This window comes from Pagrus pagrus, assembly GCF_965226575.1.
Source record: "Pagrus pagrus genome assembly, chromosome: 5".
NCBI classification, from domain to species: Eukaryota; Metazoa; Chordata; class Actinopteri; order Spariformes; family Sparidae; genus Pagrus; species Pagrus pagrus.
This window is the reverse complement of record NC_140189.1, coordinates 14,754,492-14,773,426: the sequence shown is the minus strand read 5'-3', so window position 1 is coordinate 14,773,426 and position 18,935 is coordinate 14,754,492. Positions and strand designations below refer to the sequence as shown.

The window sequence follows — 18,935 nt, the reverse complement described above, 5'->3', positions numbered from 1 at the left end:
GTCATTTTCTGTGGGCAGAGAGGTGACCATACAGTGTGTAACCACTGAATATTATTGAAGCTAATTGACTGGAATGATAAGAAAGGTGTGATTTTTCACATATGAGTCCAGGGTAATGCTTCATGAGAGGTAATTAAAAGGAAATAGATACAATGCTCTGAGATATTGCACATGGTAAGTAGCCTCATTTATTTGAGTTTTAGTAAAGAATGAAGGGATTACAGTGAAAAAATAGCTGCATAGCTGGGTAGAGTTTATAAGCAGAGTCTTAATGACTCTAAAATGACAGAATGAGATCAATTTAAACTACATTAAATATTTGTTTAACCTTATTCTCCATTGGCTGTGGAATTGAATGATTGCTGGTAATTTACAGCTATGCAATTTACAGTTTTCACAAATGTTAATTTTCTTGCTTGTGTACTGACTGAATAGGTTGCACTTTAAGGGCACAGGAAATGAGGGTGCTGAAGGTGCCGCTGCATCCCATTATACAAATTAATTCTAAAAGTCAGCGGTGCACGCATGTTACGCATTGTACAAATGTACATATTTGGCAAAATGGCTCGATAACACGCTCTACAAAATGTCTACAAATGATCCCTTGCAGTACATTTCATCTACATGTATGAAGTTCCGTGGGCAGATGTGTCACAGTTACAAAACAGCCTCCTGGAGCCCAAATGTGTCTGACATCCAACAGGAGGTTAGCCATTTTGAATTTACTGTGCAATTTTTTTTTTTTTTTTTTTTGCCATTTCCAGGAGTTGTACTTCGTAATAAATTCCTTCTACAAATTTAAGCTGATCATCTTCAGATTTTGTCTGGGCAATCTCAAGATAATAAAAGTTCAAATCTTGACTTTTCGTTGAATGGCATGGCCTTGGAGACGTAGTGAAATTTAATATAGGTATTGTTCGTGCAGTGTGTCCAGAAATTTAGAGCCGCATCGGTTTAATTTATTACTGTTTCCTTTATTGAAGTGATGGTTGTTGATACTTTGAGAAAAGGTTGGAGTTTTCTATCAGGCGCTCCATTATTCTGGAGGTGTTTCAGAGGAATTTTCTAGTGTCCCTGAATAAAAATTACAAAAAAAGGACACAAGCGAGTGTTTAACTATTGTGTAAAACATTCACAAATGTCTGTTAGAGATAAGCATAATGATTTAAAGCATTTAGTATGCATCTTTAGAAAAAGTAACTTTTTCTCCGCACAATTGTAAATAATTAAAGGTGTGCCGATCTAACACTGTCTTCATTTCCCTACAATTAAGACTAACAGACATATTGAGAAAACACATCAATTATCATATTCATTCCACAAAAACATCAGGAAACCATAGAGACTTTGTAAAATCAAGTGTTCACCAACACTGTTTTGTTCTTTTCACTTCTCCATCAGTACTGTACCTGATGAGCTCGACGGTCTCAGAGTACATGGTGTACGGTGATTTGGCCTCTAGCGGATCACGCTCCATGGCATTTCCACACTCTATGAAGGAGAGGGCGCCGTCTGCGTAGTTCACCGCTTTGCCAAATTTGTCCATCTACACGCAGAGAAGGAAGAAAGAGAAAAGACAGACACATAATGAGCAACAGAGGAAAAAGAAGAAATGTAGCGATGAGAAAAATGAACAGAAATGTAAGAGGATAGGCGGAGAAGACGTGAATAAGACAGAATAAACAAAGTGTGTAGCAGCTTCTTAAGAATAATCTCCTGCGAAGATGTAAATCCCCAGATAAATGTGAGAAAACAATGCGTAAACATAAGATAAATAACAAGTTAAATAAATCTCATTTCATTGTTGGGGGGGAGGGGGATCAGATAATTCTTTTGATATTGTATAATCTTGCAGACATCATCACTCCTTGAATGCAATGTTCTCTTGGAGACAAATGGTGCAATAAATAACACAAATTATACAGTACAGGCCCCGATATGAAATAGATTTTCATTCTTCGGAGACGCGCTGTGCACACACATGAGCGATGACACACGTCTGAACAAGTACACACATAATTACGGTCTAGACTGTAGATGTTAACATTGTGTGTTTTCAAATCATTTTTCTGCTATCTCTCAGAGGTGTAAATGTGTGTGTGTGTGTGATTGTGATTGCAGATTGAGTTGTAGAGGACAACATCTTACCAAAGCATCAGCCTTGTGCTTCAGTCTCTTGGCCTCCTGCATGTAGTAGTCTGCACTGTGGACTCTGTGAACAGCACAGTGAACGCAAGGACATAAATAGCAAGTTTGCACCGACACGTCGTTTAACAAAAAGTTATGAAAACTGCAGGTTGGAGTGATTTACATAATCACTGGCTACGAGTAGCTCGCAGTGAGTTATATACAGTAGCCTACTTTGTTATACACACCCCAGGCTTAGTGTAACCTTAGTATAACAACAAAACATGTTGTTCATGAATAATGCAGGGACCCTATGGGGCAAGTCAGTAACAAGATGCATCATCTTTCCAGGTTTCAACACAATTGGACCAGCGGTGATGGAGTTACTGATATTTACCCCGCCTACAGTACGCCCATAGGCCAGCATTCAGCCAGCCTGTGAGTGTACTGTTTGAACACATCCAGAGTACAGAGTGAAGATGAGTTGTTTAGAAATAAGACAGACATGAGAATGCATTAGAGGTTGTCATGGGTCCACTCCGCCAACCAAGGACCTGAGTTGGTTTTAAATAGCGTTATGTTGGGTTTAGGTCTGTCAGCTTCACGCATGTCTCACTGGAAACGTGGTATTTCACCCGGATTGGGCAAGGTTCTTCAGGATGTAGCAGTGCACGGTTTAGCCCATGCTGTTAGTGCACGTTGCTTTTAATAATTTGTGCAATTGACCTAATTTTCCGTTTTCAGATCTACTTGGTTAGGTTTAGGAAAAGATCATGGTCTGGATTAAAATGACAGGCTTCACTTCGTACGGGACATGAACAGCGATGATCATGAAAAATAAAAATCATCTTTGCTTGAAGTTACAAGTGACGAAACAGCCAATGCGAATCAGGTACACAACTCTGTGACACAGGATGTAGAATTGTTATTAAATCAATTAATAGATCCTCTTCTTCTTCTTCTTCTTCTTTTTAAAGTATTCATAATTCAGGCAATTCATACGTTTGAGGTTTGGGTAGGGGTCCAGTACAAAGCAGGCACAAAACTTTGGACTCATAAATTCCTCTAATGAATTACTCTAAATATAAATTAGTGCTGGAGCTAGTAGCAGACTGGTACTGGTACCATCTGCCAGAAACGGGACATTTTAAGTGTTTGTATTAGAAAAGCAGTGAACCATAAAACAATTTTGGTTTGTGTCACAGAGCAGTATATCTGTCAAACTCAGCCTGGCAGGCTGTATTGTAAAATGCAGTGTTTACTGTAATTATACTTGAATAAAGAGAACTCTCTGAGAAATACATTTACTTGTCTCAGCTGAGGGAGAGGACTCATAAATAACGTGAATCTAATAATGAGGATGCACGATACATCACATTTACATTTACATGTAAAGAGGAAACCCATGCCGTCTCCTGCCAAAGAGAATCTGGGAATCACTTACACATGAATTAATGGAGTTACGTACAGTCTGTAGGCTCTGATGAACAACAACGATGATTGGAATAAAAACAACTATAAATAAATCATGCTGTTGAACAGAGGAGATCAGGCAGCACTGTAGAACGTCTCCAACACAATTAATGTGTCAATAGTAATCTGTTGATGACTTATCAAATTTAAAAAGACATAAAATATGTGTCTTGGTGTGTTTCCTATACACTGTATTTCTACATACGTGTCGCTAAATGACAGTCTTGGCCTGCGAGGTTCGCCGGGTTCTGTCGGTTCCGACCACACCTCTGAGTCCGACTGTCCGTTGGCATGGTAACCGTCTCCACTGGGCTTCTCGCTGTGGGGATCCATTTCCTGTAGGAGAGAAGGCATTAAATCCGTGGTCTTACAATGTGTGGCTTTTTAATGTTATTGTTGGCTTCTCATAAACAGTGAAGACTGAATTAGCAGTCTTACGGTCACTGCTCTGAGGAGTGGTTGAAAGACAATCATGAACTATTTCTTTAAATGTATTAATGCGATGCTATAAATACTCCAACATTTAGTATTTTACTGGAAGCTGTCCTTATCGATTGTACTACTTAATGCATCTGCCCTGCTTTTTGCAATGCATTACCTGCCAGCGTACAACAAATCATTCTTGGACATTTTAGTGAATTTGGCTCCTGAAACTAATTGTAGGTAAGGAAACATGACTCACACCAGCAGAGATGTGTATCATGCTGAAGAATGGTATGTTTTAAAAAATTGCATGTCATTGACTCAAGCGTTAACTGTGGAAGAGAGTCAGGTGAGCAAGGAGATAATGCCACTAGCCTACTAATTCAAACATAGTGTGCACAATGACGCACCAGAGCCAACAACCTACAGTACCTGGGGGATATGCATTATTGTCAGGTCCAAGTTATCATCAGTACTCTCTCTTGAAAACTTTGTGTATTGGTTGAATTTGTAAAATTTGTACTAGTATTCTTGGCCACTTACACTGCCATTTCTTGAATGCGATGACCCCTTGCCTTCGCCTCTCCTGTGTCTGTGCGAGGAAGAGGGGGTGGAGGAAGAGGTGGAGCAGGGCAGCATCCCAGCGGTGCCGCCCTCCTGGCCGAGAGAGGAAGTGCTGTCGCAGGGTCGTTTACGAGGGGGATCGTCTGAGAGGGGGGACAGGAGGGGTGGCAGCAGCTTCTCATCACGCCTTCGGGACTGCTTCCTGTTTAGAGAGCTACTGAAGGCAAGACACACACACACACACACACACACAGAGGCACACAAATGAAGAAACAAGGTCATTTTTCGTTTATTTAGTGTAAACAACGTATATGTTTATTTAGAATATGAGCTTTAATTAGTCACTTTACTTGTGGCTTTTCATAAAGTGTCATTTAATTTCTTGTTTTAATTAACACCTTAGTGGCATGTGAGGATGCAAGAGATGAGAAGGAAACTGTCATTCTTAATGTTTAAACATTCCCTAAGCAAAGGATCACAAATGATCTTGAAATCTTGAATCTTGTTAGGGAAATAATCATGATAACCGATAAATAAACGATCATGACTTCTAAGACATTGTCAGCAGACTGCAAAATCTCATATAAACACTAATGCCAAACCCACTGTAACCTCAAGGTACCTCATAGATAGTTAAATGTAACATAAAACCACCAATATAATATAAAAATGCATTTTTATTTTTTATTTTATTCATATTATTATTACTTGGTCTTTTATGGTGAGGTACTTCATCTCACTCTGCCACTAGATTAAATTAAATTGCAATTAGTGTCTGTTACAACTGTTGTTACAACTTTCTGTACACTTTCCCATCTACGGCTCCTTTGGACCTCCAAACATCTGGGAAGAGGGTCTCTCTTCAAATTAAGATAAAAATCAGGTAACAACACAATCATCCAGTATGTAAATCCTACCTCTATAAGCTAGGCTAATAGTGTCTAACTATCTTGTTGTGACTTCATTTGCAACTGCTGAATAATATTTTCCTTCTAAAATTGTTGTAATTCTGCCTTCCCGGCTGGAGCATCGACGATTATTCCCTCAGCTGCCTTATTGGAGCTCTTGTGTCTCATATTGTTTGCAGCACAACAGATAATATTTTTATGTTTTTCCTCTGCCTGGAAACTCTGGGGGTTTGATGCAGCGAGAAAAGTTGCTGAGCTCGCAGAACAACGCCCCGAGCCCCGACATTAGTGATAATACACAAAACCAGGGAGACAAAGACTAATTAGCTGCTGCGGTGTGAGTGTGTGTGTGTGTGTGCGTGTGCTTTTGTGTCTGTGTGCGGCATAATTGATGTGCGCATGACTATGCTAATTCGCCTGCCTTTGTGTGGGTCTCTCCTTGAGTGGATGCCGGTGTGTGCGCAGGAAAGCATCTGAGAGCTCTCATACTTCTTTTAAAGGGGATAATAAGTTAAGAAAATGTACAGCCTCACAGCACAAAATGACCACAGTATATCTGCCAAATATTCATCTGCAAAACATTTGCAATGACTCAACAGTAATGTGGTCAGGTGGGAAGATTTGTGGCTTTAATGTCCAACTGAAATTAAATAGCTTTCTTTGTCTACTACAGCACACAGATATGCTCTGCACATGGATGTTTTAAGGAGGATCTGGATGCAGCGTTTGAGGTGGGGCCCTGTTCACGCCTATGAAAATTGCTCAGTTCACGCATGAGGCCATAAAACTTCAACTTCCCAGGTATAAAATGACTCAGATCTTCCACATTGTGCTGCCCATGGAGCGTGCGCTCGAGAGACTTCGCTGGCTGAGAGGCTAACTTCACTAACTTTAAACGGGCTACAATGATTTAATGCAGCCAAATGTTTTCAGACCATATTGCTCAGATTCTTTTAGTGAATCAAGTCATTTTGTGTGTGGTGTGTCGATTTATCCATCAAATTACAGCAGCTTCTTTCCCAATATAAGCTTATGGAAAAGGTCTTTTTGGGCCACTTAGCGTCGAATGACATTGTAATTACACAGTTTGGCTACTATGTCAAATTGGCTTCAGAGCCCAGCACACTTCCTACTGGCTTGGCTCTGCACATCACCTATCCTGTGCTCTCCTTTGAAAAAGAAAATTAAAAATTAAAATGGGAAAATGCTGGTGTCATGATGGTGCCCCCTACTGTTGCATTAATTTGTCGCCATATCATTAGTTATCCATCCACACTGATGGAGAACTTGTTTCCATACAGCCGATCAAATCTTTTAACGAAGCAGTAACGTCAGCGTTTTTTCACAAACTTAGCAGATGGTCACACTGAGCCAGATAGCAGCCTGCTACACAAGACTGACTCTGAACAAGAACCATATTACTGTCTCTATCCTGAGAGTCTCCTCATTATCTTTTTAACTCCTGCACCTTAGCTTGTTGAACGAGTGACCAAACAAACACCTGGGAAAAGTGCTGCTTAAAGGGCCTTTCAGACACAACGAGACAACGACACCACTGGGCTCTAGAAAAAAAATCACGCTCAGTCTGACAGGCACATTAATCAGTTTGCAAATAACGCTAGCTAGCCTATGAGCTAGCAATAGTCAGGTGCAGCACATTAAACAACATGTAAACTTGCCTGCAAATGTCACTTTGGTTTGTTTAGATGTGGTTCTTCCTCTTCAATACCACAGCTAATACTGTCTGTCTGTCATGTGTGCTACAATAGGTTTGTGTACTTTTGTGTCTTTTGTTCCCCTGCCTGTGCTCAGCCTGCCAGTTGCTGTCAATCAAAGTGGACACGGGCATGGCCTTCCATGTGGCTGAGAAAAATTGGCTTATTCTGATAGTTTGCTAAAGACAACTTTTTTCTTTCTTATAATAATGACAACTATTACTGATATATAAAAACAAACAACAAAAACAAGATTACTTTTGTTATTACAATCAGACTTAAAGACTATTTGTGGCCCTAATTTAAATTTCATGTGTGCGCTTAAATTCTCAACAAAAGTGGGCAAAGAAAACAAAGGTTAAAAAAAAAAATAATTAATTTCAATGTCTTTTCTAATTATCTCTTGTCAAAATATGACCTCACTGATTAAAACGGGGGGATAATGACTGTCAAAAGTCACCGGTTAGAAACTGCAGTTTGAGTCTGAGGTGGATGAACACATCATCCACTTTACAGCTTCCATAAAAAGCCTCTTGGATGATAAAGAGACACTGAGACGTCTGCAGAACAATGTCATGGGTTCAAGTCCAGGTCAGCCGCGCCTTCCCTCCCACCTTTCCCCGCTGTGTACTCTTTGATAACGCTGAAATGCTATAAAAATATTTCCTCTGTAGCTGTCAGGTTGAGGCTTATTTATAGCGACAGCCAGCTTAGTCTGTTTTTAATAATTCAGATGGAAAGCTGAAATTCACAATTTGTCATTCCTATGTCACAGCGTGAATTGAACTTGCCTCTCCGATGACTTCATCACCACATTAAAAATTTCAAGCCTTCCTAAAAATACTCCTCCTCTGTCAGTGTTTGTCCCAGTCACATGGGGATATTGTGTTTAGTGAGGGTAAGAATGGGGACAGTAATAACACAGTACTTATTACTTACAGTAATAAACTTGCAGTCATTTTTATTGGGTAATTTATGTAGGGTCGTTTAAATCTTCATTCACAACAAGCATGAATTCCTTTCCTCCCCATTGACTAAGATGGTTTGGAAACACTCCCACTGACACTACTTAAAGGGTAACTCTGCCAATTTTGCACATTAAAGTGTATTCACAGGGGAGTACTACTGCACATGTGAGTAAAGTAGTATATAAAGCTTTGTGTGGCTCCAGAGAAAGCTTCATGTAATCTGATAAACTGCCTCCAGTGATGTCACGCAGTGGTTGGGTTGCATTGTGGGTAGCATAGGCACCAGGTTTCACCAAGAAAGAAGTTATAGGACTGCAATGTTAAGTCAGTGGACTGTTTCTCAAAACCTGGTGCCTACATTACTACATTACCCACAGTGCAACTAGTCACTGAGAGACATCACTGGAGGCAATTTATCAGATTACATGCAGCTTCCTCTGGAGCCACTAAAGGCTTTATACTACTTTTTTCATATATGCATTAGTCCCCAATACCTGTAAACACACTTCAAAGGCACAATATGTAAAGAATATTGCTTTAGTACATTAAATGGACTTGTTTGGCCTCAATGTATACACAAATTCTTTCAACTTTCAGTGAATAAATAAAAAAACTTTTTATTTCAACCTCTGTATATAATATTCATCACAATACACACATCAGTCACTTAGGGTTGAACCTCATTAATACACTGTCACAAAAAACTTTCATGACTGTATCATCTACTTTTCCTTCTGTTCAGGCCTCTGGGGAGCTCATGTAGTGGGTGCTTAAAGGACGTTCATACTCACTCTGTGGAGCTGTTCTTGTGGTTGTGTATTGGAGAGATGCAGGGTGGGAGGAGCTGACAGTCTTTGTCCAATCGCAGCTTCTTATTGCCGTTGACTGAGGATTCACTGTGGTCAGACTGGAATATAGAAGAGAGAAGAAAACTATGTGTAAGCACAGTATCAACATTTGAGAGAGGAAGGACACATATTTGGAGGTTGGGAGTAAGTGAAATAGGAGAGAATGGGTACGGTAAATATGATAAAGTATGTGAGGGGAATTTCAGTGAGAAAGAGTAAAAAAAAAAACCACCTTATGTTTCCTCTTGCTCTTGCTGGTGTGTTTCTCTGTTGGGACCACTACGTTTCCAGCTGCCTGTCTCCTGTGTTTGCCTCCATTCTCTCCTCTCTCCGTCCTACCGGCCAGCCTGGGATTGCTCTGCTCTTGCACTGGGGGGTTATCCAGGACCCCCAGACCTTGGCAAACCTTCTCTCTGTCCCTCCCCGTCGTCCTCTCCCTCTCCCCAAGCCCAAATCTTTCTCTGTCCTCTCTGTCCATCTGCCTCTCTCTCTCTGTTAATCTGTCTCTGTCACCTTGCCTCTCTCTGTCCTGCACTAATCGCTCATTTTCCTCTTCCTGTTTCTCCCCTTTGGGTAACTTCTGCCTCTCTCTCAGTGCTGGCCACTCTGCTTCCTGCTTCTGTCTTTCTCTCTCCACCTGTCTCTCTCTGTCTCTCCCTTCACTCCCACCCCTCTCTGTGATTCCAACTCTGGATCTTTCTCCCAAACCCTGGCCAGGTACCCTGCTGAGCAAACTCAGGTCAATTTTAACCCATAAACTCTGAATCTCTTGGTATTCCCTCAGAGGGGAGAGAGGCACCTCGTGTCCCATGTTGGAAGGTGGTGACATGGACTCCAGTTCTTTGCACTGTCCTCCTAACCCTCCAGGATCAGGAACAGAAGTGCCGAATGAACCACTTATGTTGCTAATGCTTAGGGAGTTACAGCTACTACTGCTGCCATTACTTACACTGCTGATGCTACCATTACTACTGCTGCTACCATTAGTTGTCACATTGCTACCATCTTTGACGCGAAGTCCCTTCCCTCCAAATGTTCCCATACTGCCAACGGAGGCGAGGCATGGGAGAAGAGGCGTGTGTATGTGTGTGCTGGACAGAGTCTGTGTGTTAATTGCGGCGCGTGTCGTCTGAGCTGGCAGAGCAGGGATTTTGATGGCTTCCTCTGAGTCCGACTGGCATTCAGAGGAGGAGGAGGAGGAATCTGTTTCGATGAATTCTCTGGACTTGGGTGTGATTTTGGTGTTTGGACCTCTGTGTTTCCTCTTGTCCTGTTTTGAAGTCAAAGGAGAGAGAGCTTTAAGTTGACTGAATAATATCACTCATGCTCATCACTCAGTGTCAAGCGCTTTGATTGATCTCAGCTGCAGAGAGTACCGTGTTTTATTTGAACCAGGCTTATATTAGAGACAGGCTTTATTAAAATTAATAAAATATGATCTGAAAAATAAAGTCAGCGTACAGCTATGTTTTCTAAGATTTCTCACAAATGTTGGATTTGCCAAAAAATCGAAGCCAATCTTTAACCACAAATGTAACCACAAACTGATGCTCCACCAGTGGTCTGTGTGTGATGGGCAGTGATGGGATGTAACTAAGTACATTTACTAAATTACTGTACTTAAGTATAGTTTTGAGGTATTTAAATTTATACTTCACTATATTGCAAATATTGTACTTTTTACTCCACACTTAGACTGACGACCCATAGTATACAGTACACACATACATGTAAATACTAAAGTACTTCCAGCACTTTAGTATGGGTAACTTTCATTTTAACCTAAGGAATATTTTAACATGATATCTTTACTTTTACTCAAATATGACATTGCATTCGCCTACAACAACCAAAATGGAAAAAGTAATACTTGAGTAATCCAGAACAACAAAGCTTCGAAAATATGAATATATTGTTGAATTCATTAAATTAAAGCGATGGAAGGGAACATAATGCCTCGTTGCCACTAAGAGTTTATCCTCCCTTGTTTTTTCCCACATGCCGTGTTTGGAGCCAGCCTTTGGTTAAGTTGAAGATGCCTCTGGTCATGTTTTGAGAATGCTTTAATTTGACCACCTAGAATATTGCAACATAATGTAATTATTCACATGCGCCAACCTATGTGAATCACTGTAGCTGCTAATCATAAACACATGTAATTTATAATCTCTCTGCACCCTCGACTATACAAATTACTGAACTACTACCATGATACAAAGGCCTATATGCCAGCTGCTGTTGCATTTTAACCCCCTGCATAAATACCCTGTAGTTGACAGGAAGTATAATCAGCCAAGCTAAAGATATACCTCATGTGATAACATCATGCAAATTATGCAGCACAGGCTTGTTCTTCCAATCTGTGAAATGAAATGAAACCTGTTTGACTGTCTAATTTTGTACATCAGTGATAAACACTGCACACAGTCACTATTGAATACAGGCAGCTGGCAGCAGCGATGGTTGTCACATGCAAACGAAAAGATGTATTGCACATTTCTTATATAAGAATTCTCATTCTTTCTTACGGAGGAAATCTCATGACAATACCAACACCAACAACGTGTTAGTCCTTCTCTCAGAACCTCCCTACCCTTTCTGTAGCTCAGCCCAAAACCACTGGTTCCTACTGAAGAAGTGCTGTACATTTTTAAAAACATGTTATTAAGATATTCATTTATTTATGCACAGTACATTATCTAAAAAGGCTCATTAATTTCCTAAAACAGCCATGTTCTGTAGTTTTTAGAAAAAAAACCTCAAACAATAGGAAATAATGTCATTTTTTGGGACTATTTTCAGCTGTGGATTAATACACATTTGGTCTGCTAGTGAAACAACAGGGCTCTATTGCACAGAGGAAGACATTCAGCTACAAAGGCGATACTTGAATGTATTCATTGTTGGTTTTCATCTTTTGATTTGTTGACAATATAAAAAACATTAGTTGTTTGTCAGCCTAATGCTTTGAGAGAAATATAGCTGTTTGTGCATCATCATCCTGACATTATTGTTGTGTGAAGGACATGTGCCAGCAATCAGAACCAGCCTGCACCTGCCGGGTCTATTTTCTTGGTAGCTCTGCCACATTACAGCTGCAACTTTGATCTTGTTTTGTATCCAATTAAAATTGTCCCTCAGATTTTGAATGCCTGATTTTAGATGTGAATTGATCAATTATTGTTTTTTGAAACAAAATGATGTCAGTAGCTGTGCTTCATGTGCAACATCAACACGAGAAAGCAACACTAGAGGTAGATGATGAAAACACCACTAACGTTTCCAGTCTTGAGCTAAACCCACTCACTTGGCAGACACAAAGGAACAGTTTTCTCCAGCTTGTGGAATCAGTCCAATGTATGTTAGCATCTACAAAATTCACTTTCAGTAAAGTCCATGTTCTGTTTTATGAAGAAGAAGAAAAAAACTGCACCCTGTAAAATGGTTATTTACACTAAAGTCAGAAACTTGTCCTTTCTTGAATAGAAGTCTTCAGCAGTGTTTTCTGGAAAGTTCTCCTCTCCTCACTGTTGACACTAACATTAACTGTTCTGCCAGCTGTTCTGCACAGCCAGTCTGCTGGCAGCAGATCAGCTGTCGTGACAGCACCCACAGGGCAGGTTGCAGAGGTTAGGCTATTTTTTTGGCAAAATGGAGGAATTTTAGGTTGTTGACATCCGATTATGTAATACACCCCTGTATGTAAATCCTGGTTCTTGAACAGGCGGTTCGTGGCCCCTAGGAGGTCCTCCGAGTGATTTTTATTTTTTCAAAAATTTAAATGTGTCACAAAAGACACATTTGTAAAAAAAAAAATAAAAATGATCACACGATTCCTCCTGCAATCGTGTGATCAAGCTAACCTTATCGTTGCCTGACATTCGCCATGCTATAACTGCTGCTGGAATGTTTGTACATGTCACTATAGGTCCATTATATATACACACTATTGTGGGCCCAGTTTAATATGCAACAGAATGTTTTACAATGTATGGAGTAGGGGGTCCTGCTCCTGCTCCTGACAAACGCTGAGGACCCCTGATGTTAATCATGTAAAATCAACATTTATACAATGCCTGTAAAATAACAGTTATTGAGGCTTAAACTTAAATCCATTACATCAATTTAGTGGTATTTTCTGTCATGGTTGATGAAGGCAAAACATGTAGAACCAGCTACATCTTTTTGCTGAAGCATATTATTGTTAAAAAGAAAAAGAAAAACAGGGAAAAGAAACTCATAACGAGTTGATGAGTAGGCTTTAAATGTATTGTGAGAATGAAGAGAAGAGAAAGCTCTGAATGGCTGTCGGGCTGATTGAACCTGCGGCTGAAGAGGTGGCAGATGTCAGGGTCAGGCTCTCAGCTCTAAGCTTTTCTTGGTTTTGTTCTGGACTATGGCAGATGATCTGAGGTTTGCTAGTTGTCGATAACAAAATGCAGTTTTCAATGCTTCAGTATAATGGCCAGCTGTCAGCTAATTTATCTCAGCAGCTGAGTTTTTCATGCATACTTTCTTTGGAATGAAAGCAAAAAAACAGCACGGAGAGCAAACAGATAAAATGACGTGAGGCACCAGTGTCGTGAAGATCAGCAAGGATCAAAACATGGCACGTCCTAAAATAAATTCAAGAGAGCGCTGTGTGAGCTGATGTTCACTCCTTTTGTTCTTCCAAAGATATTCATCTTTCTCATATGTCAACCTTACTTCACTAGATTTCCAACTTTTTCTCTCTAAGGTTACATGAGGTCAACATTTGAAAATGTTTTTATGAATACAGACTGTTCTTGGTGTGTTATTTCAATATTACAGACCGTTTTAACAATATCCTGTTGATTTCTTGATATTTATTATTAAATCAAACTGAATCGTCTGTAACCATCATATAATGTTCTTGTTTTTTTCTATCTATATTACATAAAGACAGCTTTCTTTCTTTTTCTTTCTTTCTTTCTTTCTTTCTTTCTTTCTTTTTTCTTTCTGTCTTTCTTTCTTGCTTTCTTCTTACTTTCTCCTTGAAACTACGTAATCTTCATAAAACCACAGGGTGTTAACTCATTATAGGTTAAGAAGATGGTCAATGATTCAAGTCTGTCTCTTTGCCTTCCTCTCTTACTTTCCATATTTCAATAAAAACCAGTCAGTGTTGAGCCTTAATAGTCATGTAATAATACAGTTTTTATCCTTTGGAATTTTATGACTTTGACAAATCATCCAGAGACTATAGGGGTGAGGTGATCACTACAGAATACATGTCCATTGTTACATGTGTGCAGCCCTTGGTTTTAAACTGTGTTTTTACATATTCGAGGTGTTGATCGGTAAAAGGACCATGGCCCACTTTCTAACACTAATAAAGAAAATTCTGGATTAACCTTGAGACATTAGTAGCTATTATAAGGAGCAACCATCACTGAGAATATAGTCAGAAGAAATATGGAGAAAGTCTCTACAGTACGTCCCCCGCAAACACACACACACACACACACACACACACACATGAATTCCACCCCCACAAACTAACCTGGTTTACACTGACAGCAGGTATTGGCACAGGTGTCTGCTGTAGCGCCGCTGGTGGAGTTACTGTGTTGTTGTTGTTTGAGTTGGTAGCACTGCGAGGTTCTTTCCTGGGGGCTGTTTTCCCACTCGGGGGTTTGCTTCGTGGCCTCGGGGGGTTCTGGTGCTCCAGGGAGGGGGGAGGCAACAGGTCCTTCTCCCTCGCTGCAGGGCTGCAGTGGGGAAAAAACAGAATAAGAGGGAGCGTCACAATCCGAGTTAGATTCACCCTTGAGCAAGGCACTGCGACTGTAGTGCAGTTTGACACCAACAAGCAGTAGAGGATAATGTTTGCAGTGGCCAGCTCCAGGGGGTGGATGTGTGTTAAAATGGAAAAAAATAGGAGACAGCATGAAATAATTGAAAACAGCATGTATTCAGCTGAACTTGTTTGGATGTGAAAAGCTTAAAAATGGAAAGGGGAAGGGAAGAAGGGATTGTAGGAGAAAATAATCAAGAAAAGAAGAGAGGAAGTCAGTGTTTTTTCTTCTAATTAGCCAAAATTCACGCTGAGCAGCCAGTTTGGGATGGCTTCCACTAAGTCTGAGCATTTTTCACAACAGCTGTGGGAGTGACAGTGTTCAGTGGCCAGCTGCCAAGAAGCTCAGTGATCCAGTGGAGCCTGTGAACACTCAAGTGACATGTAGTCTTAACAGTAACTGTAGTACTTATACCAATAACATGTGACATGTTATAATATATAGTTACTGGTAAAATTGAAAGGATAACATTTTTTTTGTGATATTTGTGATCATGATATTTTATTGGTTTCAGTAAAGCAGCGATCAATAGGCAATACCCACAAAAACCTGAATAGGATCTAAACTCTTAACTTGCGGTGTCCTCCAGGGAAGAGTCCTGGAGCCCTTATATAATAAAAATAGAAATACTGCACTGATAATGTTCAATAAAGATAAGAATAAAGTAAAGAATATATTGAAATTTGGCTCTCTGATAAAAAAAACCCTCATATGTAAATCAAACTGAGAAAACATTCAGAATATTTAGTTTGATTTAAGATAATTAGCTCTAAGTAAATGCCATGGCACCAAAAGCACTAAAACACTAAATTGTTGACCAGGAAAGCATAAGACCACTGGCTAAATGCCATTTTGACCACAAAGCCATTTTCTCTATGGCTCATCCAAAAAGCTTCACTGCTCAAAAAAGTTGTCTTGGGTTGTATCCAAATTACCTCCCCATATAAATCTGAACCTGGTACATATTCATGATACCAAGAATACAAAAATAATTAAAACATGTCTCCCTAACAAATGTATAATTCTTAGAATATAGTTCCTACTCACAGAGGTTGTCATAATTATATCAACACAATACAATGGTCTTGTTATTGTACAATGGTCTGTTATTGCCACTTTAATCAATCTAAGAACAGTAAATATTGGCAATCACCACTTTTTAGGTCAAATGGTAAGCAGTGGATCAGTATTTAATAATGCAACAAATTGTTGCTACAAGGAAACAATCACTCATAGTTTTACATTTTAAATAAATAATAGTTAAGTATACTTTTAGGACGTAGCCACTAATAGATGTTCAACACATACAATTCAGTCAAAATGTTAATGTGGGGTCTTGTCCTCCCATCCTTACCTATGCTGGTTTGCTCTGGTCCATGTCTGGTTCTGATTATCCTCCACACTGTTTGATCTGTCTGTCCGTCTGGGCTGTTTCTTCCCTGTGGTGTTCCTCCTTGGGGTTGTGACCTCTGGTCCGGACAACAGGCCTGGCGATAGCCTCATCTTTGACCTCTGGCCCTCCCCTGACGCCTTCTGGCTGAGCTTGGCCTTGGCCTTCTCTCTGCCTGGGCTGCAAGGAGTGAGAATCGATTTTTTTTTCTTTCATGGTCAGAGACAAATTTTTTATCCATTGTTGCCTGCAAATTGTTCACCCTTCTGTCAGTGTAGAACAGATGGAATTTGAAAAATTACTTTTGAGGTTACAAATTTCCAAACAAATACACTTGTAGCTCCTACCATAAGGCTCCCCTTGTGTCCTTGTGTTCCACTGTTGCAGCTTGAACAGGGGTGCTGTTGGATCCGCAGGGCTTGGTCTTAGCAGCCGTACCCACTCCTGGTGCTTCACTCCCTGGAGAGAAAGTCTCTGGACCCTGTGTGATGGAGCCTAGGCAGAGGACCATTATCCCAGCATAAGTATTCCAATACAAACCAGATGCTTTATTTATTTTAGATGTAGCTGCTGTTTGACACAGTAAATATAACTGTCCATACTAACCTGTGCCATGATGCTCTTGCTGTAGGGGAACCAGGGGTTTGGTTTGAGCTTGGACCTTATTCAACCAGCTGTCAAGCTGCCACTTGTTGGTGGAGGGAGGCTCAGGCTATAGGGTGAAAACAACTTATAGATTAATATATATTTCAGAAGTAAATACACTCTGCAACACTTTTTATTAGGATGGTTGTATCCATATTGTCTGTCTAGTGTTTGGTCTGAAAAACTCAAAGGATGTCTACCAGGTAATATTTACATATTTTAATGTTTGAAAAACACTTTTTTCATACTGTCCAATGCTGCAGCACCTCCATTCATCCTTCATCCATATCTGAATGCTTGCTCTGTTTAAGCACCTGTCTCTTTAGGGATTCCCCCCTGAAATAGCCCAGTCTGTTCTGATTGGTCAGCTCTCACAGGCCTGAGCAGGTACCACCCACTGTGTTTCTGCTTTAGCCCTGCAGGGCTGAGGTCGATTACGGCATAGTTGTGACATCAGAACAAGTACTAAAGGCTTGTTTAAAGGCAGAGTTTCTGAATACGGGCTGTGCTGATTTTACCGTGAATTGACCATTTTCATATGTTCAGAGTGTTTATAAAGCACCCACACCTGCTTTATAATCAAAAATGAGAGAAAATCTCACTACAATCTGGGACCTTTTAAAGGTATTTTGTCTTGAAATCATAAATCATTGAAGAACTTTGTTTGGTTTGATCTGAAAGTAGCTCTATTTATTCCTGTGTTGTGGATTGTTTTCACATAAAGCTGCCTACGTATGTGCTGCATGCTGCTCAACAATTTCCTTTCTCTTTCCCTGCGTGTCTCCCTCTTTCTCTCAGTGGGTAGGACGGCATAAGCCTATGAAACCAGGCAGCGTTGAGCCATTAAAATAATGTGATAAATAATGTTATAATTCAGCTCTCTGCAGTTGGAGTTTTATGACTTTGCGAGCACCACCCAGAGACCGTGGGAAGAGACCATTTAATGTACAGGCAGTCAGACACACGATTTTGATGGCTGGCATAAACAAAACCTTGCATAACTCCAGTAATGATCAGATGTCTCCAATGGGGCGTTAAAAATATGCATATGGCAACTGTACTGGCTGTTTATTGAACAATGGGAATAATCCATGAATCCAATGAAATTTCTTCCACAAAACTTTTTTTTTGTAGCTTCACATCCATAAACTCATGTGCACAGAGTTACAGAGAATTCACACACACACACAAACACACACACACACACACACACACACACGCAAACACACACACACGCAAACACACACACACACACACACACACACACACACACACACACACACACACACACACACACACACACACACATTCACATGTAGAGACACACTTGTCATCCTACCTCTGGTGTGTGTGTGCGGGAGGCCTGATTATACTCGCTGTCACTGGAGCTGCTCTCTGATTCGTCTGTGTCGGACTCTGAGCTGCTCTCTGATTCACTGCTGCTCCCTGATGCTCCACTAACGAAAAGAAAGAAAGAAAGAAAGAATGAAAAGACATATCACAAAACAAAGACAGTTATAGTTTCGGTGAGAAAACACATCCATGGCCACTGTCACTACTAACAGGGTTACATCACAGTTTCACACTCAGCAGGGGGTCCTCACACAGATGCCCACTCTCTCCCTTACTATTATTTTAAATGACCACCTGCTAGCTCTATCTGTTAGAACTGAAAAGAAACAGGAATACTGTCTGCAAATTCAGAGCACAAGATTCAACTTTATGCAGATGATGTTTCACTTAATCTTCAAGAATGATCAGATTCACTTCAGGAGGCAATCAACATCATTCACCCTCTCAATACATCATCAACAGGTCTAAATTTGCATACTACTTATGTTTGAAAACCCAAGGTCAATGCTGAGTTGTATCTCAGTCACATTGTAGTGCTAGAAAGAAAAATGTTCCTGAACTCTTAACCTCTTTCCATAGGTTCCCAAAATAGTACAACCAAATTAACTTAATTTGATTATTTCAACTTTGTAGTGGAACACTGGTTAGTCTGTCTGTCCACTCTACACCTTTATTTTCTTCTGTAAAAAATGTGATTAGAAT

At 40.1% G+C, this 18,935-nt stretch overlaps 1 protein-coding gene across 2 annotated transcripts in view; it reads right to left on the bottom strand.

Moving 5' to 3' along the window:
* Nucleotides 1-18,935, bottom strand: part of aff2 (AF4/FMR2 family, member 2) — a 173,382-nt gene that overhangs the window by 14,705 nt on the left and 139,742 nt on the right. Inside the window, exons 11-21 of one of the 2 annotated variants that reach the window (XM_084353930.1) lie at nucleotides 18,220-18,337; nucleotides 16,842-16,947; nucleotides 16,583-16,730; nucleotides 16,200-16,415; nucleotides 14,551-14,758; nucleotides 9,259-10,296; nucleotides 8,970-9,085; nucleotides 4,567-4,804; nucleotides 3,806-3,936; nucleotides 2,149-2,212; nucleotides 1,410-1,546 (exon numbers count right to left, since the gene is read on the bottom strand). In XM_084353930.1, coding sequence (XP_084210056.1) covers nucleotides 1,410-1,546; nucleotides 2,149-2,212; nucleotides 3,806-3,936; nucleotides 4,567-4,804; nucleotides 8,970-9,085; nucleotides 9,259-10,296; nucleotides 14,551-14,758; nucleotides 16,200-16,415; nucleotides 16,583-16,730; nucleotides 16,842-16,947; nucleotides 18,220-18,337 — 2,520 coding nt within the window. The remainder of the gene's footprint in view (nucleotides 1-1,409; nucleotides 1,547-2,148; nucleotides 2,213-3,805; nucleotides 3,937-4,566; nucleotides 4,805-8,969; nucleotides 9,086-9,258; nucleotides 10,297-14,550; nucleotides 14,759-16,199; nucleotides 16,416-16,582; nucleotides 16,731-16,841; nucleotides 16,948-18,219; nucleotides 18,338-18,935) is intronic. The other variant, XM_084353931.1, reaches the window with a different exon arrangement.